We start from the raw sequence: 22249 nt of genomic DNA, 5'->3' as shown, positions 1-22249 counted from the left end.
AAAAACGCTCAAGAAACGCCATTCGTTGTGAATCACCATCATCATCCAGGATATACCATCTCCTGCCGTTCCCATCAATCGAAGAAAGCAATATCGTTCAGTGATTAATCCTGATGCAAATACCGCTGGAACAGGGTTGAAAAAGGTCGTAAAAAAATTACATTAGAGCGTAACCGTCTAGTCAACCTCCTCCATGGCGCTCTCGCCAGTGGCGGCCTCGGCAGGAGCAGCCTCCTCGGTGGCCTTCTCCTCGGTGGTCTCGGCCTCCTCATCAATGTTCAGACCAAGAGACACGAGCTTGTGAATGCGCTCAGCGAAGCTGGCAGGCTCCTCGATGGTGAAGCCGGAAACAAGGAGGGAGGTCTCGAAGAGCAGCTGGGTGATGGACTTGACAGTGCGGTCGTTCTCACCGTCGGCCTCAACCTTCTTCTTGAGCTCCTTGATGATAGAGGACTTGGGAGAGATCTCGAAAGTCTTCTTGGAGGACATGTAAGAGCTCATGGAGGTGTCACGCAGAGCCTGAGCCTTCATGATACGCTCCATGTTGGCGGACCAACCGAACTGGCCAGTGCGGATAGCGCAAGGAGAGCCGACGAGCTTGTGGGACACGACGACCTTCTCAACCTTGTCGCCAAGGATGTTCTTGAGGCTCTTAGCCAGGTTCTCGTACTCCTTCTCCTCCTTCTCGCGCTCAGCCTTCTCCTCCTCGGTCTCCTCGAGCTCGAAGTCCTTGGTGATGTCGACCAGCTTCTTGCCATCGAACTCCTTCAGCTGAGTGAAGGCGTACTCATCGATGGGGTCAACCAGGAACAGAACCTCGAAGTTCTTCTGCTTGAGGCTGTCAAGGAAGGGAGACTTGGCAACAGCCTTGATAGACTCGCCAGTGATGTAGTAGATCTGCTTCTGGTGCTCAGGCATGCGGGTGACGTAGTCGGCGAGGGAGGTGGCCTCGTCACCAGACTTGGTAGACTGGTAGCGGAGCAGCTTGGCAAGAGTCTGGCGGTTCTGAGCATCCTCGTGGATACCGAGCTTGATGTTCTTGCTGAAAGCAGAGTAGAACTTGTCGAACTGCTCACGGTCCTCGGCAATCTCGGTGAAGAGCTCAAGAGTCTTCTTGACAATGTTCTTCTTGATGACCTTCATGATCTTGTTCTGCTGGAGAGTCTCACGAGACAGGTTGAGAGGCAGATCCTCAGAGTCGACAACACCCTTGACGAAGCCCAGCCACTCGGGGATGAGGTCGGTGGCGTCATCGGTGATGAAGACACGACGGACGTAGAGCTTGATGTTGTTCTTGGTCTTCTTGGTCTCGAAGAGGTCGAAAGGAGCACGCTTGGGAACGTAGAGGATAGCACGGAACTCGAGCTGACCCTCGACGGAGAAGTGCTTGACAGCGAGATGGTCCTCCCAGTCGTTGGAGAGGGACTTGTAGAAGGCGGCATACTCCTCCTGGGTGATGTCGGCAGGGTTGCGAGTCCAGATGGGCTTGGTCTTGTTGAGCTCCTCCTCCTCGATCTTGCTCTCCTTGACAGTCTTAGTCTTCTTCTCCTTCTTCTTCTCCTCCTCCTCCTCGTCGACCTCCTCGATCTTGGCCTTCTTCTCTTCATCCTCTTCCTCCTTGGTCTCCTCAGCCTCCTCGTCAGGAACCTCCTTCTCAGTCTCCTTCAGGACGTGGAGGTAGATAGGGTAGGAGATGAACTCGGAGTGCTTGCGAACAACCTCCTTGATACGGCTCTCGTTCAAGTAGTCGGTCTGCTCATCCTTCAAGTGCAGAATGATCTTGGTACCACGGCCGAGCTGCTCGCCCTCGGTATCCTGGGTGAGAGTGAAGGTGCCACCAGCGGCAGACTCCCAGATGTACTGCTCATCATCATTGTTCTTGGAGACAACGGTGACGCGGTCGGCAACAAGGTAAGCAGAGTAGAAACCAACACCGAACTGACCAATCATGGAGATATCAGCACCGGCGGAAAGAGCCTCCATGAACTGCTTGGTGCCAGAACGGGCAATGGTACCGAGGTTGTTGATCAAATCCTATAAGCCATGGTCAGTCAATCTGATTACTGCAGTCGAGACTGCCGGAGTGAACTTACAGCCTTGGTCATACCAATACCGGTATCACGAATGGTGAGGGTCTTGTTCTCCTTGTCGGGGATGATGTCGATGCGGAGGTCCTTGCCCGAGTCGAGCTTGGTAGGATCCGACAAGGACTGGTAGCGGATCTTGTCGAGGGCATCGGAGGCGTTCGAGATAAGTTCTCGCAGGAAGATCTCCTTGTTGGAGTAGACAGTGTTGATGATCAGCGAGAGAAGCTGAGAGATCTCAGCCTGGAATTCAAAGGTTTCGGCAGACATGATGGCGGAGGGAGAGCGAGATATGAGGAAATATAGATTCTGATGTTCGACGGATTGTTAGCTAAGCCGCCCGGGGATCTCAAAACTTATATATCTGAAGCAGTTGGGGGGGAGAAATTGTCCAAACTGAGGGGCAACCGAGGAGACTTACATAAAGGGTAAGTAGGTGGATTCGTGAAAGAGCGGTAGGTGGAAAGGTAAGCAAACGTTCGCAGACAGATGGAGCGAAGGAGTCAAAGGGGAGCGAGGAAATAGGTTTGGAGAGTGAGACTTTTGAAGATGAGAACAAGATATGACTGAGGAGAGAAGAGAAATAACTGAAGGGGGACGGCCGACTTAATGTTTTCTAGGCTGAGGGAGACAAAATTTCGATGCGGTGTTTCTACGGCAATCCAGCAACTTCCATGCTCTCCGCTGTTCCACTGGTCGAGCTTCCAACAAGGTTCCAGCGCCTTCTGACGAGCTGGAGCTTCTCTTAGCCCCTGTCTATCAGGCTGCTGATTGTATCTGGGGATCTAGAAGCTTCATCCGGATCCTCTTTCACCTCAATCTTGGCTTTCTCTTGCTTCCGTTTTCGACTTTCCTCGTCCGCTGAGACCAGATCTCAGCGATTCTATATTTCTGACTTGCCTGACTGCCTCAGGCTACTAATCTAGAACGTTCCGCTCCACTGTCTAGACACTCGCGGAACCAATGACAAAGCTGCATTGTATACCGCTTCTCCAGGCCCTCAACATGCTTGTCCTCCACACATTATTCTTTGGTGAAACCAAGCTCTTACTAACAACGGAAACAAGACTGTCATCGCCACTATGTCCCCTGGAAAACAGAGCTTGACGCCTGAAGAACTTTCACAGATTTCTGCTCTGTTGCTTGGACTATCTGGGGGTTTACCCGAGCAAATTGCATTTTCATCTGACCTGTCAGATCAATCGAGAAAACAGATAACTGGGCATCTGAAGCAGTCTTCAACTGTACAGCCATCTGATATGTCAAGCATGGACCACAAGGAAAAGACATTTTATGATCATCTAAAACGAGGGATCGTCTTGTACCTGGTTAAGGTACTCTACCTTAAGCATCGGCTCAACAATGGTGAAATATCCATTATTATTATTACACACCCGGCCAATGCTGCTCGTAGTGAGAGCATACCTGGTCTGCTCTCGACTCGTAAGCTATGTAGTCCATGGCCATTCCTCACTGGTGAACTGGCTCGCCACCAAGTGCAACCCCCAATGAAAGGATAAGCATATCAAACGATGGAGACAGCCATAAATCATCCATTTACAATTCATCAACTCGAGAAGATATGACCAACAAAACACGCATCTGAAAAAAAGGACACTCGAACTAGTAGAAGGATAAATAAATAGAGAACAATCAGAACAGTGTTGGCCTTCGAGCTCGCTATGCTAGGAAAGGCAAAGAGAAAGAGGGAAAATAGGTCATGAGAGTACAATGATAGGAAATAGAAGTCATATATCAAATGACCAAAGAAACGGGGAAAAAAGGAGTTCCCAGTCAGGAAATCACATAAGAACTTTTCCAACCGCTAATATGCAGTGTGATAGAGGGGCCACATAACACATGGATGTCATTATGAGTAGATGTGAGTAATACATGCCCTGGAATCATCGTAGCACCTAAACCTGATATGCTGCGTTGGACCAGAAGGAAGGGTTAAGAATCGTGGAAGGTAAAAAGAGAATCTTCAACAGACCCCTTTAAGCAGCCTGAGGCTGGTTGCGGGGCTTGCCGTTCACGTTTCCTCCACGGCCACGGGGAGCAAAGCCGCCACGTCCGTCGCGCTGGAAGCCCCCACGGCCCTGGTTGCCAGCACGGTCACCGCGGCCACGACCTGCGCCACCACGGCCAGCACCGTAGTTAGCATTGCCGCCATAAGCGTTACCGCGGGGACGGCGTTCTTCAACGAAAATTTGTTCGGATCCGATTTGGTGAGGGTTTGCAGCGACGGCAGCTGCGTAACCGGCAGGCTCCGCAAACTCAACGAAGGCGCAGTTCTTTGCGAAAAACAGTCAGATCAGTTCGGATTCTCTTGAAAGTGTTGAAAGTCAATGGTCAACATACCTTCTGGCGGCTCACGTCAAAGTACTTGAGCTTTCCGAAACGAGAGAGAGTTTGCTTGAGCAAGCTTGCATCAACCTTCTCATTGACATTCTTGATGTATGCAAGGACGTTCTGCTCTTCGGCGGCACGAGATTGGGTCTTCTTATGATCGTGACCAGCAGTTTGCCAGCCAGCACCATCAGTAGAAGTCGGTTGCTCGGGAGTGCTTTCAGCGGCGGCAGCTGCAGGAGCAGAAGCGGCAGCAGGAGCAGGCTGAGACGGGACAGGAACAGGGGAAGGCTGAGATGCGGCAGGAGCAGGAGTAGGCTTAGGCGCGGCAACGGGAATAGCAGGGACAACAGGAGCTGAAGCCCCGGATTTGGATGCAATGGTGGCCCAGGTCTTGGGAACAGCCTTTGCTGGGGCAGCGGTCTCCTTTTCAGGCGCAGGAGCCTCCTTCTTCACAGGCTCAGCTGGGGTGGGTTGAGGAGTTGTGGGCTTTTCCGGCGCCGCAGCTTCAGGTTCGACCGGGGCAGGAGCTTCTTGTGGAGCCTCCGGCTCTTCCGCAGTAGCTCCGTTGACCTGTGCTGGTTCGCCATTCTCCTGGGCCTGCTCAAGTTTCTCGTCCACTTGAGCGACAGCAACTTCGTTAGTAACCTGGGCTTCGGTCACTTCAGGTGCAGCCTCAGCAGCGGCAGGTTCCTCAGCAGGCTCCGCGACCTGCTCCTCAGCAGGGGCTGCGGCAGCCGAGGGGGCTTCAGCCGGAGCGGCCTCCTCATTTACAATCTCCTCCTCCTCATCGACCAAGTACCGGAAGATATCATTGAGAACATAGTAGCCGTTGGGCTGCTCGGCGAGGACGAAAGTCTGCACAAACTTCCGGGACGGCTCGGATTTGTTGGAAATTTCACCAATGACGGAAATAAGGATGTTGTCAAACGATGCCTGAGAATCAACGTTCAAGACACGAACTTTACAGTCCTGGAAGTCAAGCTGCTTGAATTTCTCGTTGATTGCCTAAGCGAATGGGTAGTGAAGTCAGCAATGCTCTTAGGGCGCAACTAGTCCGAGGCGCATCGGACTCACCTTCTGGCCGACTGCGACAGGAACCGACTCTGCCTCGGTACCGAAGACGAGCTGCGACCGCCGGGAGTAGAAGAGGTGCAGCTTCTCTGGGCTACGGCTCATGTTGGTGTAGTACTGCTCAACGAAGTACCACCCAACCTCATCCTTGGATATTCCATTCTTCTGGTCGTTAGGAGGGGCATTGGTGGGGGTAGATGACTGCGCTGGCTGAAAGTTGGACACACTGGTCACGGCAGTATGGGCGTAGTTGTAGGAGTCAGGATACGCATGTTGCGCGGGGTAGTTGCCGTTCATAGGAGGCTGGGTCGTGTCGGACATTGTGTAAGATTCTGCAGTGGGAGACGAGTTGGAGAAAAGGTCTTGGGAGGCCAAAAGTATATGGACAATGGCAGAAAGCTTCTATGCGACGAAGGCGACAATAAGTGAAGAAAGAGGAAGAAATCTAAAATGAGATAACTTTTCCTCTTCGTGGCTCGTCTGTTAGTTGCGGAATTGCGGGTTAGTAACGAGCAGACTAAAATAATGATGTATTTCGTGGATGGGAATTTGACGAAAGGCCAGGAGTTGTGATGGATACCCACAATGCTAGACGCAAAGAAAATAAATGCAGCAGCTCAGATGCAAGTCAAAGAAGAAGGAAAAAGAGTACTGCGACGGGTTCTGTAGGTGGTCGTATGTGGTGGTCAAAATGAAGCGGAACGGAGAAGAATCTGTGCGATTTCCAATCAAGTTGGCGATTAGACGTCAATTGGGAAAAGCAACGAAGGATTTCGGAAGGTAAATAGATTGAAAGCTCAATGGAGGGAAGACGAAGAAGGGAATCAGGAGTCTGCTGAGGGAGGTTTCGAGAAGAAAGAAATTGAAGAAATTCTTGCAGAGAGAAGCTAAATAAGAATGAGTTGTGGGTGGATGGTGAGGATGATGATGCCCCAAGATGGAAGAAGTTGCTTTTTTGCTTGTCTGGTCCAGCTTAGTTGGGGGAGTGCAAATTCGCCTTCTTCACAGTCAAATAAAAAAGAGCGCCCCAGTCTGTTTCAGTGCTTGCTTCACCGCCTTCCCAATGTGCGCTCCGCTTCCATCAGCCTGATGATAGCATGTAGTACCACGGAGTCATGATAGTATTAAACGAGCCTCACAGACGCTTTAGGCTATATAGGCGCTTGTAATCGTATCTTATATATTAGCTCATTCACTCAGTGACAATTCAGTGTTATGATGCACAGCGGAAGGCCCATTGAAGAACAAACAAAGCGGACAGAATAATTACAGTGCCATTCACATCTGTTCTATTGACAGTCTCAACGATAGGCGCTCATCAACAACCATGACGTGGATATACAAGCACAGAAGACATAAAGTTATGAGAAAAAAAAAGCAGAAGACGACGGATCAGCAGAAATCTTAACAATGAATCAAGGATCGTAAACACCAGAGAACGCGTCAAACAACTGACTCGAAAAAGAAGGGGTATGATGGACATGATATGGTAGAGGACAGGTATCACACTCGTTTACAGATTCCGTCATGAAAAAGTGACAGACGGCCAAAGCGTACAGCGCAGGCATATCGAAAGCAAGCTTCGGATACAACCGATCTGAGGGGAGAAAATCAAAAGGGGAAAGCCAGGGCGGCTTTCGGGTGAAGAGCTTAAGCTGCTGTGGTCTCCGACGCAGCGACCTTCTCGTCTAGAACGGGCTTCCGCATGACAGCATCTTGACCAGTCATTCGTCGCCCCAGCGCGCGTTCCACCTTTGCACCAAGGGCCAGCTTGCTAAGGTTGTCACTCTTCTCTGGTGTAGGGACGAAACGTTGCTTCAAAAGGGGTTTGTTCTCTAAACGCTCGAGGCCATCGCGCAGGTGGTTGAACTCAGCCAGTCTGGGATCACCACTAGGTAGGCTTCCGATAGTCTGTTCCGATGGTGCAAGTGACGGGCTACCGCTGACGGTCGAAAATCTCTTGGACGTGCGATTCTGCGCCGGGTTAGACGACTCTTTCGAGGTGATACAACACGCAGAAGTGGAAAAGCGCAAACGACTTACAGATTTCGCCATGATAGGTCGCTCCGAGTCCAACGAGGGTTGTCTGGCCATTCTGATGGTATAGTTCTTGGTGGTTTGGATTGTGGATTGTTTGATTGAGGGAGTAGATACTAGTGTATTGCTCTCTCGGTTGAAAAGAGAAAGACTTCGCAGGATCGCGCTATTCTCTTTGAACGCCGCGCGAGTTAGTCAATGTAAACTGGAAATAAAGGAATAGATTTGACTTGTCGGGATAAGCGAGAGAGAGAACGAGAGAGAGGGACAGGGGGGAAAACAGGTATGACTGATTATCATTATTGATAGTAAAAACTCGTAAAGGGACGACGAGACTCCGGTACGGAGGGTTTAATTGACTGAACCAGAAAGTAGTGGTAAGGATCCCATACCTAGTAACCTAAGCAGTCAGGTAGCCGCGCGCTGCTCAGTGACAACGGATGTGAACGAGACGGAAGCCCTTGGTAGTGGATTATTGTTGGATGACGATGATCTCAGCGAAGTTGTATGAGGATGGGATACTCTAGCTGGTTATCGTTATATTAAACCAGGGGAGCAGAGAAACAACGATGAGAAAGCCACTTCGCAGAACATGCAGGCCAAAAGGACTCAGAAGTCAGAACTCAGGAGAGCCGGGGATGAGTAAAGTGGATGTGCCGAGTGGGTCAAAGGGGGGCACAGAGAGAAAGTCAACTTAGTCAAGCGTGAAACTACAGTACTAAGGCACTTCCACAGCTGTAAGATATCTATCTAAGGAGTTGCCCAGGTCGGCATTAGCTTTCTGCATATGATTGCCCAGAAGTTAGATGTAGATCAATGCGCTGCAAAATTTTTCTCTAGAAAGAAACTCAAAAATTGAAGCGCCTTGAGAATGGAGGCATCGCATCAAGCATGAGGTCAAGGCGCATCCCTGATGGAAGAATAGAATCAGCCCATACGCGGCAGCCTACAAATTTCAACGGAATTTTATCTGATTTTTTGCCCTCCTTTTCCCACTGTTGAGCGCAAGACACGATCACTTGTTCCAAAGCCTCGCATCTCTAGTCTGTAGGAGATTGTTTTGCCTGGCAAATCATCACACTCAGTGCATGGCTCTGGTTATGGTGAAGACAAGATATGCCAACACTGGGCTGATGATCGTGCTCTAGCAATTGTTGTAATGGTGACGGCATAAGAATTACCTTAACCCAGGATGAGGCCATCCAGTACTCCGTACTTCGGTACTTTTACTCCAAGGTTCTTCTCCACGTGCCACATCCAATTGAATAGTCCGATAGCCACGCGAGATGATCCGTTGAGGTTTCCAATCATCTACTCCGGAGTAGTGTATTTTCTTTTATCCATGATGTCGCACCAGACTTTAATAAGGAAGGTATGTCGTAAGAGGTTGAACCTATTATTTTATATAAACTCTACACTACAACCATGATATCATGGTAAGAGGCATCTCTACATTACTTCTTCCCACCCCGGATATCGCTCTTAAGCCAGTGCATCAGATATCCACATGTGGACATATTTCCATATGGTCTGTCCTTGCCACAGTCAATAATGATGCAAGATTGATAGAAGTGTATGATTTCAGTGACTCTGCATTGCAATTTGGCTGCCATCAGTGTCACAATGGCTACTGGCTATTCGATATGCTCTATTGAGTGTATCCAGTACAGTGAGACAACAAGGAGGGACATGCAACAATTGTAGAGCACATCATGGAACTGAAAAAGATCTCAAGCAAGAATCAGTGTCGTATTATCCATGGATAATTGTCGAGACATTTTGCATCAAAAGTGCCTGTAACCCAAGCGGTACTAAAGGCGGTCCATCATAATAACAGCAGTACCCGTAAATCTTGACCCCTCCGTTCAAATGGGACAAAAGCATAGGAAAACGTCAGTGCACATCTGACCCAGCAACCGAGCTCAAGAAAAACCTCGCTAATAAATTACACTGGATATTTACCAACGAAAAGTAGCGCATTCATTGTCGAACTTGCTTACATCGTCCCTGCATGATCCACCGGAATGCCGAAACCAAAGGCTTTTTTGAAGGAATGTAAATCCAAGAAGAAAGTGGCGCAGCGGGTAGTTATATCCATAACCATATGCATCACAACCATGCAACTGCTGATATCCAACAGGCGCCAGAGACTGCTGATGAGTTTCTAGCGGGTAGGTAATCTCCAGCCCGTCCACCGAGTACAGTCTAGTCCATTCATACTCCGAATGTAACCCTAATTCATCTGATCTTTTCCAGCCGGGGTCGAACAGGAAGAAGGCGGGGAAAAATGGCGTGCTGGCGATGCCACCAAATCCTTGCGCTTTTTCATGCGAGCAATCGCAATTTATGATGAAGGCTTGCAAAAACACCCTCAGGCGTTCGACCTGGCCTATAATAAGTATGTCTGAAACGAACAATCCTTCCGCTGAGCAGCTACACGGCTCTTCCATCGATATGCCCGACGCGAGAACATATGTTCTGTACTGACAGTGCGTAGAGCACGTCTCCAATATGAAATCACCCAGCATCCTAAATTAGCTGCCCAATTACCAGCTCCATTGCTGGATGCCTTGCAGATAGCGTTACGATCGCATAGAGAGGCACTCAATCTGGAACAAGACAACGCAGATGCACTCTTCAACACCGCGCAAGTGCTCACGAGTCTTGCAGAAGCAGCTACCGACACAAAACATCCATCCGACGAACAGCTCTCAGGAGCAATCAAACTTCTTCAAGAGGCGATAGAACTTTTCCAACGATGTCTCGTGCTGCAAGAGTTGCGGTACACCGAAATGCAAGAGCAATTGAAGCAGATCGAATCTGGGTATATGGGTCCACCTGAGGAGGAAATGAAGCAGGCTCAAGAGGCTATGGATACTGAAGGCCAATCGGACCCTTCAGAACCGCAAGAGCAATGGGCTGCAGTTATTGAGCCGGTGACCAAAAACACTCTCGTTGATACGGCCGTGGCGCAACTGGATACCCTCACTACACTCAGCAACCTGCTCACGTTTAGTCCCGGAGTGGGACTTGCTTGGGTTGAAGAGTACTCTTCCGATCTCCTGCAAAAGATTCCAGTGTATCTCGAGGCGTCAGAGAGACAATATGAGGCGTCTTTGGCTCGAGCTAGGTTTGTATGCGCCTTGAACGAGCTGGTCTATCGCAGCGGAAGGATCGAGGTGGAGACATATCACAGAGAGATCATGGGTGCCTTTGGACCAGATTTGGACATCTCTACCGATCCCGACGGACTTTGCAGTAAAGCCGATGCGCTTACCTCATTCAACACTGCACTCACTGACCTCCCGCCTTCCCATGACGCCGAGGCATTTGCGAAATCATTGGACTTGAGATGGCAATCGCTATCAACTGCACTGGACGCATTGACCAAAGCCTCAAAACTCCCTGACGCAAGCAACCTGCCGAAAATTCATTTGGCCAGGGGAGACGTAGAGATGCATAGGTGGAGGCTCGGATTGGCTCCATGGGAGTACGCCATGGCGGCACAATACGCCTCGACACTACTGCAAAACGCTCAAACGTATTATCGAGGCGCTGCAGCCCTAGCAAGAAGAGACGGAGCTATGGAGGAAACAAGAGATGGGACATGCAAAGAGGCGATCGCAGCCGCTCTGGGAGGCCAGAAGGATAAACTGGAACAGCTCAAGGCGGCCGCCCCTAAAGAGCTGACAGCTGTTGCTCAGGACGTGGTGGAGGACGGTCTGTTGGCTCCCGTGGATATGGAGGCTTTGTTGTGGTAACCAATCATACGCACGCATTCATGAATCAGAAAAGTAACCTTTGTCGCTTGTACAAGGTGTACAGTCACCCGGAGGCCTGTTCATATGTCTGACCTAGCCTTGACTTCTTCGTCCATCTTGAATGCCTCCTGGCGAAGGCCATTCTCCTTGCTGAAATGCGAGGCTGCAGCCGCAGCACCTTCTACGTCAGCAACAATAGACTCGAGACTCGACAGTAGCCTTTCGATCTCCGCTCTTTGGCCTTGTATATGCTGGGCTAGCTCCGCGTTCTCAGCTTCGGTTGCCTGGATTCTCGCGTTCAAAGATGATTGGGCTTCTTGCAGGTAAGGTGTCAGATGCGCGCGATATAGTTCGTCCGGGGTTAAGGTATGCGGACTATGTCCAGCATCAAAAAGTTAGCAAATCAGTAACCCAAGCACAACCCATAAATCAGCAACTAGAGACATACGCTACACGGCTTTCACCTTGACCATTGTCCCTCCTATGCCTTGCCTCCCCGACCAGCCGATCCAGCTCATTCAGATGCCTCACTGCGTCACGCTCATGTAGGATATCGTCAAACTCCGCCTTCGCGCTCTCCTCGAGCTTCGCGTTCAGTTGTCTCCATACCGACTCCAGACTAGCAGGCACATGTTTCGCAGGTGTCGGAAAGCACCCTGAAAAATTCGCGTATGAATTTGCGCGCAATGTTCGTGCGAGAGCCTGGCCGAAGACTTGCTGTAGACGCGACGCGCGTGGGCCTGGTGTGAGAGGGACAGGAGCCGGAGGAGGCGGGGAGGGTGAAGCTGCTTGTCGTGGGTGATTGGCATTGTTAGATTGAGTATCTTCTGCCATTTTCGTTTCAAGACGATCCTTCTTGTTGGGATCTTAGACAGCACTCCAGCGATGTTGGGTGTGGGGCGTGGGACTTTGAATCTACGAGGAAGGGGTACGTGATAAACACGTGACTTGTATATAGATATCCACGCGTCGGTCCGTCCGACATAGATTTCTCTGTTCGCAGATAGGACCAGATTTTATGGCATTAAAAAAAAGCAATATCATACTACAAAAGCTATTCTGGGAGCCATTACTATACAAAACAAATTAACCCGTCAACGCTCGAGTGCTGTCGTTCCCATGCGAATGGAGACTTCCAACAGCCCCATGTCCAGTGATGACGTGTTGCGATGGCCCCTTATGCACTGAATTTCGCCATTTGATCTTCGCATAAGACTCTTTGAAAGCAGGCCAAGAGATCGATATGTAAATAATACTATTCCAGAACCCCTGCAGCGGAAGGACGAAACTGGACGTATAGTTCATGCCGAAGTTGAAGTTGCGCGGATAGATCAGCGCGTACAACCTGTTGATTGTGGACGGTACCTATTCCAAGTACCAATATTAGTCATGTCTGTTACTCACACCATGGTTGATGATGCTGAACTGACCCATGTGACAAGCAGTGCGATGAAGAAAAGCATCGCATATTTGGTATAGGCCCAGGCGGCCGAGTTCACGTCTCTCGCCGTCGCGCGACGCTGAGCGTATGGATCGTGCTGGCTGCTTCTCAAAGTCCGCATTGGCACATGCTCGTCGTTGCCAGAGGCCCTGCCACCTTCAATGGTTACAGAGTAGGGCGAGTATGGGCTGAGGTATCGATGCGGTATATGGCTGGCACTCGTGATGGTCAATCGATTGGATTCACTTCCAGAATGTGTGATCTCGCTGGTGACGTGTATCTCTGTCATTTTGAAAAAAGCAGGCTCCATAGGACTGTCAATTTCGCCGCAAGACTCCGGACACTCAGCCTCCTCAAGTTGCCGTCGTTTCTCGAAAATCACTTTGCCAGCACGCAGATAAATGGCGAATGTCAAGAAAATGACGAACCAGACTGGACCATAGAAGACCGCAATGCGAAGAAAATCCCAGGGGAGCGACACCCAGCACCAGAGCTGTTAAGCGACAACGAGTTAGAGAGTGACTCTGCACAGGACTGATTCCGTACGACAAACGTTGCACTTACTATGGCTGAGCCGTAAACCTTTCCCCGAGCCTCGGTTTCTATGAAGAAATAAACGAATGCCGGAATGAAGGGGAGGCCATAGCAGAATAGCACGTATTTCCACTCGAGTTGTCGCAGCTGTTCTGAGTTATATTTGTGGAAGAATGTCAAGTAGACATTGCATGCCATGGCAAGAGTCCACAACGCATCAGCGGGCATGAACCTGCGACATGCGAACAGCAACCATCAGTATATGAGCTATGAGCACCAAGACACGGGCAATCTGACCGAGCTACTGACCATTGAATCAGAAACGCCTGGAACTGACAAAGGCAGCCGTTTGTCCCATAGGCGATGCCCGACTGAGAGATCATCGTGGCTACATTTGCCATGATATTTCCCCATGACGCATAAAATACGAGACGATTGATCGGCTTGCGAAAGGATCTAGATGAGAGGAAAGAGATGATTATGATACTTGTGCCAGCGAGAGAGATCGCAGAGCATATGCGTTCTGTCGTTGATATGGCGAACAATTCTCGCTGTGAGAGCGACATATCGCCAAGTACATGCTGATCAGACTGACCACTATCGAAGGATCTTCACAGATTTATGCAAGGAATGGAAAATAGGAAAATGGAATGAGAGGGGTAATCAAGGAAGAAAAGACGGAAGAGAGAGTGTAGTAATAGGTACGATCCAAGATCGGCACCAGAGTCTGTGGCACACTCGGGCGCTGGAGGCGAATTGACTCCTTGGGAAACCTACTCCATAAGTGTGGATGATATCAAGACTTTGTTTAGAGTTTGTCGAATCAATATTTGACAGGTCCCTTCAGGATTCAGGACTCGGCCCTTATGGCTAATATAGCCACTGCTCCGTAGGGGGCTTTAGCCTGCTCACATGCTTTCGTCGAAGGAAGACGAACCATGTTCGATACCTAATAATAATAATGAATTTCGAGGGCTACCAATAATAGCAGAGGGAATGCCTGTCAACGGAGCCGGAACAAAGCATGAAACGATTCGGTCTTCTAGATTCTTTCGAGTCGACCAATGCGAATTCAGAGATTCGGCTGCTAAGCTTATGCTGCTTTTCTCATTCTTCTTCCATGTGGTCCGGTGGAGCATGGGAAATTTGCGGGGATGTTGATCCCCGAGTCTGTTCTCTGTACCTTTCTCGTATTAGTTTTAGTAGTCTTGTTCTAATGCACAGGAAATACGAACTGGATGATTCATTATTCAAACTCTGGCAAACCTAAAACTCGTTCATCGGAAGCAACACAAGCAATTGATCCTCAATCCTCAGGAGTAACTAGCTCTGAATAAAGAGTGTTTTCATGGGGAGTAAAAAGGGGAAGCAGAGCGAGAGACAAAAGAAAAAGAAAAAAGAAAATGCGCCCAGATCTTATGCATATCAAGTCTCACCAAGCTTCTTTCAGCGAAGAAGGCTGTGCACATTCATCCACCATCTTAGAACAAAGATGAAAATTGGCGATCAGTGCCTGATACCTACTCCATAGTATCTATCTCTGGAGTGGATCAGTCAATGCTTTACGTTAAGGTCAATCGAGCCGACGCCACACCTTTCTATTCTACTTAATCGTGGCCCACCCAGCTGAACCTGTGGACAGGGATGGTTGACTGATCTAGTTTTCTATTCGAATGTGGATAGAATAACCAGATTCTCTTAATCATGCAAGGAGTTGGCGAAACTTCGAAGCTATCAAAAACCACCCAGCTGTCCGGTCATAGCGGCCTCTTTCTTCAGCTTGCGCTTTGCGACGTCTACGTATCAATAACGCCTCGGAGCAAAAATAAGCGTATCTGTTTACTGGCGCTTCAAAGACACCAGTTAGTACAGTACTTGAAAGTTGGTAAAGCTTTAAATAGAACACAAAACGCTATTCACAATGCCCTACAAGTCAACTACCTTTGTCTTTTGCAAAAGCCAAACATGCTATCAAAACGTCAAAAGCTGCCAATATTAGCACTGATGTCCTTCTTCGGGTATAACGCCACGCTCCCGCATGTGAACCTATAACCAGCATCTCATTGTGCCCACTTTGGAAACATGAATTCAGCAGGGGTAAAAAGAGGTAAGAGGAGACGATTTGATCGGGTGTTTCCCTGCCACATTTAGTATGCCTGCTGTGGTGGGACCATCCCTCCGTAACCTCCAGCTACTTGTTGCTGTTGTTGTTGTTGCTGCTGCAACTGAGCCTGTAATTGAGGTAGGTCATGGAACCAAGGATGCTGCAGTGCGTCCGCGGCACTAATGCGCATCTCTGGCCGTAATTGAAGCATTCGATTCAGCAGATCGAGCCCGAGGGGGTCAATCTGAGGCAGAATAAGTCCCAGATCTTGTGTCGCATAGACGTGGAAATTCGGTTTGTACTCCGGTAGCTGTGAGATGCCGGGCCACGAACGCTCCGAAGGTGTGCCCATCAGACGGAAGATCTTCTGCAGTTGATCCTCGTTGGTCGTCCCGGGGAACAGAGGCCGGCCGGTATACAATTCTGCCATGATGCATCCCGCCGACCAGATATCAATGCTCGTGTTATACGTTCTGCTGCCCAACAGCACGTCCGGAGCACGATACCACAGTGTCACCACTTCGTTGGAGAAGGTGTTGACAGGGATGCCAAAAGCACGGGCCAGGCCGAAGTCGCCCAACTTGAGCTGACCCTTCTTATTAATGAGGAGATTCTGAGGCTTGAGGTCTCGATGGAGAACCCGATTCTCATGACAAAAGGCGATGCCCTTGAGGAGCTGGTGCATGAATGACTTGATCGTGGCGTGGTCCAGCTGGCCTCGGTCGCCTCGCGTATCCATGTACTTCTTCAGATCCTTATCCATATACTCGAACACAAGCATGAGCTTGTTCTCCGTATGAATCACATCATAAAGTGAGACAATACTCTCATGCTTCAATTCCTTCATCAACGAGATCTCTCGAATGGCTGTCGATGGTGTTCCTTCCTCCGAATCAAGGTGAATCTCTTTCAACGCCACCAGCTCGCCGGTCTGGCGGTTTCGTCCTTTAAAAACCTGCAAATATTGAGATTAATATCGCTGCGAAGAATTGAATGAGATGCGCAGGCGGGGAAGCGGAAGGAGGATCGAACGTACGGTAGCATATGTACCCTCACCCAGCTAGAGACGAAGCAGAAGTTAGTACTGGCCTCCCTTTACAATATTTCATACGGTTATAGAAGCAGTCTCACGCACCTTTTCCAGCTGCTGGAAAGAGCTGGGTTGCTGCGCCTTATCCATCGTCTGAGAAGAGATTGTACCTCTGGTTGCGACGGAAGTCTGTTGGGTCGAGGCTTTTGGGCGTTGGTTACTGAAAAGAAAGGATTTGGGAGACACAAGGGTAGATATGATTTCAGAAAAAGAAGTAGGGTTGTTGTACTCTGAACGAGAATCCCTTGCGGTTCTGGATGGGGTCCGATAGTCCATGCTCGGAGGTGATTTGATCGCAACTTGTTTGAACCAGCCCCGCGCGGGCCTATCTTGGGATGGCAAATCGCGGGCGCCTGCTTATCCACCTGCGCGGCTCTATCAATAAGGTATCGAGCGCCAACCTAACCAATCTTCCATCTATGTAATCGAACCTGAGAGGTTCTCATTATTTTAAGTAAACATCTTTTATTTGTGATGATTTGAAGGTGTTCTAGATAGTTCTGGTTCGGATGTGTTATCCAACAAAAAGAATGTTTCTCGGATACACAGATGTTCCTAAATGCTAATTATCTATCAGTCTATGCATATATGGACTTATTCTGAATAGATACAGTGTACAGCGCATGCAGTCGTCGGCTCTATACGTTCATCCGTAATTAAAGTTGGGAAGCAGCGACACCACAGGAGGAAGAATCGCCTCAGACGGAAAGCTGCAACGGACATGTGAGGATGAGACATCGCTACTTGTCCCAAATAAGACCGACTCATTCCTGACCCCTCCCAGATTGATTATGGCTATAGGCATCCCTCTCCTGTGGGCTCTCTCAACTAATCGCCATGCTGAATATGTAGCAAGACTGCTTCCTAGAATCAGTAGCCTCCCTGCATCATCAATGGCCTCTTCAGCAGCCGTTTTCACTCCAGGGTCAATATTTTCACCAAACATGACGACCGCAGGTTTCAGAATGCCAGCTGTAGACGAAGGGAGCCATGCTCCATCCTTTTCCACTTCTACCCTGGCGTGTGTGCCCTCCTTCAGTCTTGGAGGGTTCTCCAAACAGGTAGGACAAGATGGGTACCTAAACGTGGAGTATGGAGCCTCAGCCAAGTCCACGTCACCATCTGGATTTAGCTTAAACCCCTTCCGTCTCTGTTCTTCGGGATTGTTCGTGTCGAGAGCTCCTGCCTCGACCATGCGGGCAAGAAACTCCGCCCAGGCAGGGTTGAGCCTCTCGAGGGACTTCTGAAACTCAGCGCGAGAGAATTGGTTTCGACAGCTAGTACAGACGACAGACTTCAAGTGGCCATGAAGCTCAATGGTCGGTAGCTCGGGATGCGCAAGTGAGTGGAAGGAGTCAACATTCTGCGTCACAACGGAACTGACGAAGCCTTTGGCGCCAAGATCTCGGATGGCCCGGTGCGTCGAGTTGGGCTCAGCTTTCAACAACCCAGGCCACCCGACAAAGCTTCGAGCCCAGTACCTTTTGCGAGACTCATGTCGTGAAACAAATTCGTGAAAATATATAGGCCTGTAGGATTTATTCGTGACATAGGTGCCGTTCTCTCCTCGATAGTCGGATAGTCCAGACGCTACCGAAATACCAGCGCCAGTCAAGAGAACAGTCTGCGAATGTCGGCCAACATCCACGCCGCGAAGATACGGGGATGGAGGAGCTGTGAAAAATGATAAGACGGCATTTATTGCTCCTGAAAGTGTGCTTGCAGATGGCGGTACAATAATCGGTGGAGGCAGCGGACCGGTCAATGGTATACGGATCGAGGGTTTCGTCATTGAAGACGCATTGTTGGCTGAGGGAAGCTACGGAGATCGAAGCGATCGTAAGTTATCCAAATGGCTTAGTGAAGTATGCGGAGGTTTACTTTCACGGTACTGGATAAGTTAGCTTTATTATGGTAGACCGTGGATATGATGTAACATAAGTTGATTTAACTAGTTAACTTAGTTAAGTTAATCACTGCATAATGACTAATCTTGACGTCACATGATGAGATTTTGTCCAGTGTGCGAGCTGGTGTCGAACCTTTTGCTTGCGAATTTGACAGAAATCTAGAGAGCTTGACGTTCCTAGACGGAGGTGAAGATGAATTTATAAATATATTATTGGAAAGCAAGCCTTCTACAAGAGTGAAGTCCGACTTCTGATCTACATAACATACATAGTATGGGTCTGAATTTCCCCGGATATTGGCACGTGACTGATCCAGTGCAGAGTCTTCGAAACGTCACACCCTCATTTCCAGATAATATTCGAGTTCGGCGTGCTGATAACATTTCCTTGTCTTTTATAAGCAGTTCTTGAGTCGTCTGAGCGAATTGGATTTTGGTCCAATTCCTCGGCTTCGTCCTCCTTGGACATGTTTCCCTCCCAGGCTGGCAATCTAGATCTAGATGCTCTGAGCGGTATTTGCGGGTATGATCCTAAACTCTTCGCTTTCTATTTGTAACCAGAGGAGAGGATTGGGTGGGGAGGAACGACATCGAGAAGGAATTAGTGTCCTTACAGTGATTACTGACTGGCGCATATAGGTCAATTTCCATTGCCTGCTGGGTTGTTGTTTTCTCACCGCAGATCATTGAGAATTTCCGTCGTGGCTCTGCTGATGGACTCTCTTTACTCTTTCTCGTGGTCTGGCTAGCAGGGGATGTTTTTAACATCCTCGGTGCCGTCCTTCAGGGCGTGCTGCCTACAATGATCATCCTTGCCGTCTACTACACCCTCGCAGACATTGTTCTTTTGGGCCAATGCTTCTACTACCGGGGATTCACGCTGCGGGATGAACTGTCTAGTCCCACTTCTCCCGCGGAGATCAACACTGAAGATGAGCCTTCGCAGACTAGAAAGGCAACTGAGCGTACCTCTCTACTTCCTCCCAAGTCTAACGGCCACTCACATCACGTCCAAGCGCAAGAGCCTCACTATCAGTCGGGCCAGGCGGGCCAAGCAGCAACAACTACACAAGTGCGACCGTTACCATCGCATTCAGACCACCGGCGACACTCTGCAACATCCTTTCGGGAGATTATCCATCCGAACGTCGACGGCACACATCTGTCACCCGCAACACCCTTCATTGAACCGACTTCTAAGAAATCTTTGTCTGCTCGACGCATTTCCACTCTTCAGACTGTCCTTTTTAACTTGACTACCGTTGCACTTGTCTGCGCTGCAGGAGTCCTGGGCTGGTACGTCAGCCCTAGCTCTTCTAAGAACGAAGAATCAGACTTGCCTGGAGATGACCGCGATTCATCCTCTCTTACTTTCGACACCCCAGGCCAGGTGTTCGGCTATCTATGCGCCGCCCTGTACCTTGGCTCGCGCCTGCCTCAGATCCTTCTCAACTACCGGCGCAAATCTACGGAAGGGGTTTCACTGCTATTTTTCCTCTTCGCATGTATCGGCAACCTGACATACGTACTGTCTATCCTGGCTTATTCCCCAGTCTGCAAGCGACACTCTGGCCACTCTCGCGACTGTCGCCCCGGAGAAGCCGCTGCGCTCTATGGCCGATATGTGCTTGTAAATCTGTCGTGGTTGATAGGGAGCTTCGGAACTCTCTTGCTTGACATGTGTATTTTCATTCAATTTTTCTTGTACAAAGAAAACGGAGACGGGATAGATGAGATCAGTCCGCGTGACTGACTGGGTGACTGATAGCGATACAAGTCGGGAATGGATCGAAAAAGGGCGCTTAGTGTGGAGTTCTTCCTAGGGTTTCCGCTGCTTGTTTTACTCATTATGATACTCTGTCCGCAAAATGTATATATAGAGGTGAGAAAGAAGAGAAGGTTGTCATAAGATTCGTTAGAAAGGTATCTATCTCTTCGTCATATTATAGCCATGCGATGAATTTGGATAGAAAGGACGACACCCGAAGCAGAACAGAACACCCGCTAGATGCAATGCGTATCCAATCGTAATTCTGTCAACGCTTTTTCCTCCCAGACGGTCTACTGGAAACTAGATTAGGTGAATTAACCGCAAGCTGTGAGCATGATCGACTTAGTCACTGGGTGGCCGTGCTTCCACTTTGCCTTGGCTCACTTCCTTCCAGTTGGTGCTCAAAGACGTGCCCTGGCTCTCCACGTAACTCTTCACCATGGCCCGACGGGTGTCCGGGTCCGCGCTGGCATACAGTTTCTTAAAGAAAGCATCCACTGGATCGCCAGTGCCGTAGTCAGAGTCGATAGAATCCGCGCCGTCGGATTCATCGCCATTGTCCTCACCAGCTTTTGCATCTTTCTCCGCGTTCCCATTTTTATCCTTGCCTTTCGACTTCTTCGCTGTCAGGGTTGATGCGACTTTATCCCAATCCTTGGCACCGCGGCGAGATGAGGTCGGGTAGGAAGGTCCGCTTTCGGCTGCGGGGGCTGCTCCTACAATGGCCTGTCGATCAGCAAGTTTGGCGCTTGACGACGACGCTTCTAATGCGCCCCATTTCTGGCCTGCTGTCTTTTTTCGTAGGACAAGTTCGATCTTGGTTGACATCACGGAAACCTTTGATGCAGATGGATCAATCGGTGCGAACAGAGGATCCAGAGTAAAAGCGTAGTCCGCGCCGGACGGGAGCGGGAATTGAATGGCAGCCTGTAACGTTTAACAGTCAGCTCCGGATCAATAGCGTGAGATTTGGGTGATAAAAAAGGGTCACTTGAATTCCACATACCGATTCATCCTTAAGCTCGGTGTCAACACGGTCCTTGGGCACTCCCTTAACATAAAGGGTCACGACAACCGAGTCATGAGACTGATACCACTCATGCCGAACCTTTTCTGTTGAGGGACCAGTGGATGGTGATGTAGTGGACATCACGGCTGGAACCTTGCCTATTGTGGCCTGGCTCTCTGTTGTAGGAGTGCTTGTTTTTGCTGGATCTGTAGCCTTGTGACCCTTGTCGTCCGCCGAGGTGGTCTGTGCCTGAGTACTTCTCTCCTCGACTTTACCAGCCTTGAAAGCATCGAGTTGCTTCTTGAGGTCCTTTTCAGACGGAACCGACACCCCCTTGGGGAATTCTTCAATGGTGACCCTTGCTTTCTCGTCGCCCTCGGCGAGCTTGCTCAGCTTTCCCTTAACTTTCAATGTCCAAATCGGAAGTTCCTGCTCATAGCCTTTCTTGGCGGAGGAACGTGCAGCACCGCCACCAGCCATTGCATCCTTCACTCTCTCCGATCTATCTTGACCTTCTGTAGTTGTGCCAATCTTGTCCTGGATGGTGCTGAACACGAACGCTGCGTCGCCGTATCGCTCAAGCTGATACAGGACGATGCCGCGTCTCATTTGTGCCGACAATATAAGCTCGCGTTTCGCTCGTTCTCGAGCAAGCGTAAGCGCGATTTCAGCATCTTGAAGCGCGGCCTGGAAGTTGGGACCTCCGTCTGCGGGCTTGAGCCGTGAAAATGCAGTCGACCTCTTGATATAGTAGGCTGGGGCGCGGGGAAGCTCCGTCAGGGCTTGGGTAAAGTACCGGATGGCAGTGGGACAGTCAGAGTTGGCTAGGGCCTTGTCGCCCTCTGCCGCCGCGTTCATTCTGTTGTTCGTCTAAAGCTATTGCTATTATTCTCGCTTTGAAGATTCTCCCGTACTTAGCTTGATTGAGAAGACGGCTATGTTGCCGAAACGTTATTTTGAGTAGACACTAGAGGTCGCCTCAGCTGGTGACCGGAAATTGACTATATGGAAATATTCTCGTATAGGGAGCTCACTCTTAAAAAGTGAAAAGAGCATAGCTTATCTATAGCTCTTTCTCGGTAGCTT

At 49.6% G+C, this 22249-nt stretch overlaps 10 protein-coding genes across 10 annotated transcripts; 2 read left to right on the top strand and 8 right to left on the bottom strand.

Annotated features, from left to right (window-relative positions):
• Positions 1-33: 33 nt before the first annotated feature.
• hsp90 (chaperone Hsp90) lies at positions 34-2630 on the bottom strand. Its single transcript, XM_024831612.1, has 3 exons — positions 2506-2630; positions 2094-2393; positions 34-2034 (listed from the first exon to the last, which is right to left on the bottom strand). The coding sequence occupies exons 2-3, from the start codon at positions 2352-2354 to the stop codon at positions 178-180; spliced, it is 2118 nt and encodes a 705-aa protein (XP_024685302.1). The 5' UTR covers positions 2355-2393; positions 2506-2630; the 3' UTR covers positions 34-177.
• Positions 2631-4081: 1451 nt separating this feature from the next.
• On the bottom strand, positions 4082-5828 carry P174DRAFT_364610 (NTF2 and RRM domain protein; the record flags this gene model as incomplete). Its single annotated transcript, XM_024822003.1, has 3 exons — positions 4082-4378; positions 4446-5441; positions 5511-5828. The coding sequence occupies 3 exons, from the start codon at positions 5826-5828 to the stop codon at positions 4082-4084; spliced, it is 1611 nt and encodes a 536-aa protein (XP_024685301.1).
• A 1329-nt stretch (positions 5829-7157) lies between these two features.
• P174DRAFT_417721 (uncharacterized protein) lies at positions 7158-7601 on the bottom strand (the record flags this gene model as incomplete). The annotated part of the gene is made up of 2 exons (XM_024824629.1): positions 7158-7481; positions 7551-7601. The coding sequence occupies 2 exons, from the start codon at positions 7599-7601 to the stop codon at positions 7158-7160; spliced, it is 375 nt and encodes a 124-aa protein (XP_024685300.1).
• Positions 7602-9476: 1875 nt separating this feature from the next.
• P174DRAFT_509880 (uncharacterized protein) lies at positions 9477-11456 on the top strand. The gene is made up of 4 exons (XM_024831611.1): positions 9477-9628; positions 9685-9715; positions 9801-9942; positions 10042-11456. The coding sequence occupies exons 1-4, from the start codon at positions 9569-9571 to the stop codon at positions 11303-11305; spliced, it is 1497 nt and encodes a 498-aa protein (XP_024685299.1). The 5' UTR covers positions 9477-9568; the 3' UTR covers positions 11306-11456.
• P174DRAFT_417719 (PMF1/NNF1 family protein) lies at positions 11386-12139 on the bottom strand (the record flags this gene model as incomplete). Its single annotated transcript, XM_024824628.1, has 2 exons — positions 11386-11680; positions 11754-12139. 2 exons carry the CDS (start codon positions 12137-12139, stop codon positions 11386-11388), a joined length of 681 nt encoding a protein of 226 aa, XP_024685298.1.
• Positions 12140-12311: 172 nt separating this feature from the next.
• P174DRAFT_501431 (putative cAMP receptor-like protein) lies at positions 12312-14115 on the bottom strand. Its single transcript, XM_024831032.1, has 4 exons — positions 13590-14115; positions 13311-13512; positions 12736-13239; positions 12312-12670 (listed from the first exon to the last, which is right to left on the bottom strand). Exons 1-4 carry the CDS (start codon positions 13844-13846, stop codon positions 12392-12394), a joined length of 1242 nt encoding a protein of 413 aa, XP_024685297.1. The 5' UTR covers positions 13847-14115; the 3' UTR covers positions 12312-12391.
• An 851-nt stretch (positions 14116-14966) lies between these two features.
• Positions 14967-16765, bottom strand: P174DRAFT_509877 (cyclin-dependent serine/threonine-protein kinase phoA). Its single transcript, XM_024831610.1, has 3 exons — positions 16520-16765; positions 16421-16444; positions 14967-16339 (listed from the first exon to the last, which is right to left on the bottom strand). The coding sequence occupies exons 1-3, from the start codon at positions 16748-16750 to the stop codon at positions 15428-15430; spliced, it is 1167 nt and encodes a 388-aa protein (XP_024685296.1). The 5' UTR covers positions 16751-16765; the 3' UTR covers positions 14967-15427.
• Positions 16766-17011: 246 nt separating this feature from the next.
• P174DRAFT_438493 (putative SIR2 family histone deacetylase) lies at positions 17012-18389 on the bottom strand. Its single transcript, XM_024826554.1, has one exon. The coding sequence runs from the start codon at positions 18264-18266 to the stop codon at positions 17121-17123; it is 1146 nt and encodes a 381-aa protein (XP_024685295.1). The 5' UTR covers positions 18267-18389; the 3' UTR covers positions 17012-17120.
• Positions 18390-18544: 155 nt separating this feature from the next.
• Positions 18545-20295, top strand: P174DRAFT_401427 (PQ-loop repeat-containing protein). Its single transcript, XM_024823930.1, has 3 exons — positions 18545-18655; positions 18706-18906; positions 19023-20295. Exons 2-3 carry the CDS (start codon positions 18851-18853, stop codon positions 20134-20136), a joined length of 1170 nt encoding a protein of 389 aa, XP_024685294.1. The 5' UTR covers positions 18545-18655; positions 18706-18850; the 3' UTR covers positions 20137-20295.
• P174DRAFT_384123 (co-chaperone SGT1) lies at positions 20283-22217 on the bottom strand. The gene is made up of 2 exons (XM_024823193.1): positions 21161-22217; positions 20283-21081 (listed from the first exon to the last, which is right to left on the bottom strand). The coding sequence occupies exons 1-2, from the start codon at positions 22019-22021 to the stop codon at positions 20497-20499; spliced, it is 1446 nt and encodes a 481-aa protein (XP_024685293.1). The 5' UTR covers positions 22022-22217; the 3' UTR covers positions 20283-20496.
• Between the last annotated feature and the right edge of the window lie 32 nt (positions 22218-22249).

The sequence above is a fragment of the Aspergillus novofumigatus genome (assembly GCF_002847465.1).
Source record: "Aspergillus novofumigatus IBT 16806 chromosome Unknown P174scaffold_2, whole genome shotgun sequence".
Taxonomy (NCBI): Eukaryota; Fungi; Ascomycota; class Eurotiomycetes; order Eurotiales; family Aspergillaceae; genus Aspergillus; species Aspergillus novofumigatus.
This window is presented reverse-complemented; position numbering and strand designations above follow the sequence as displayed.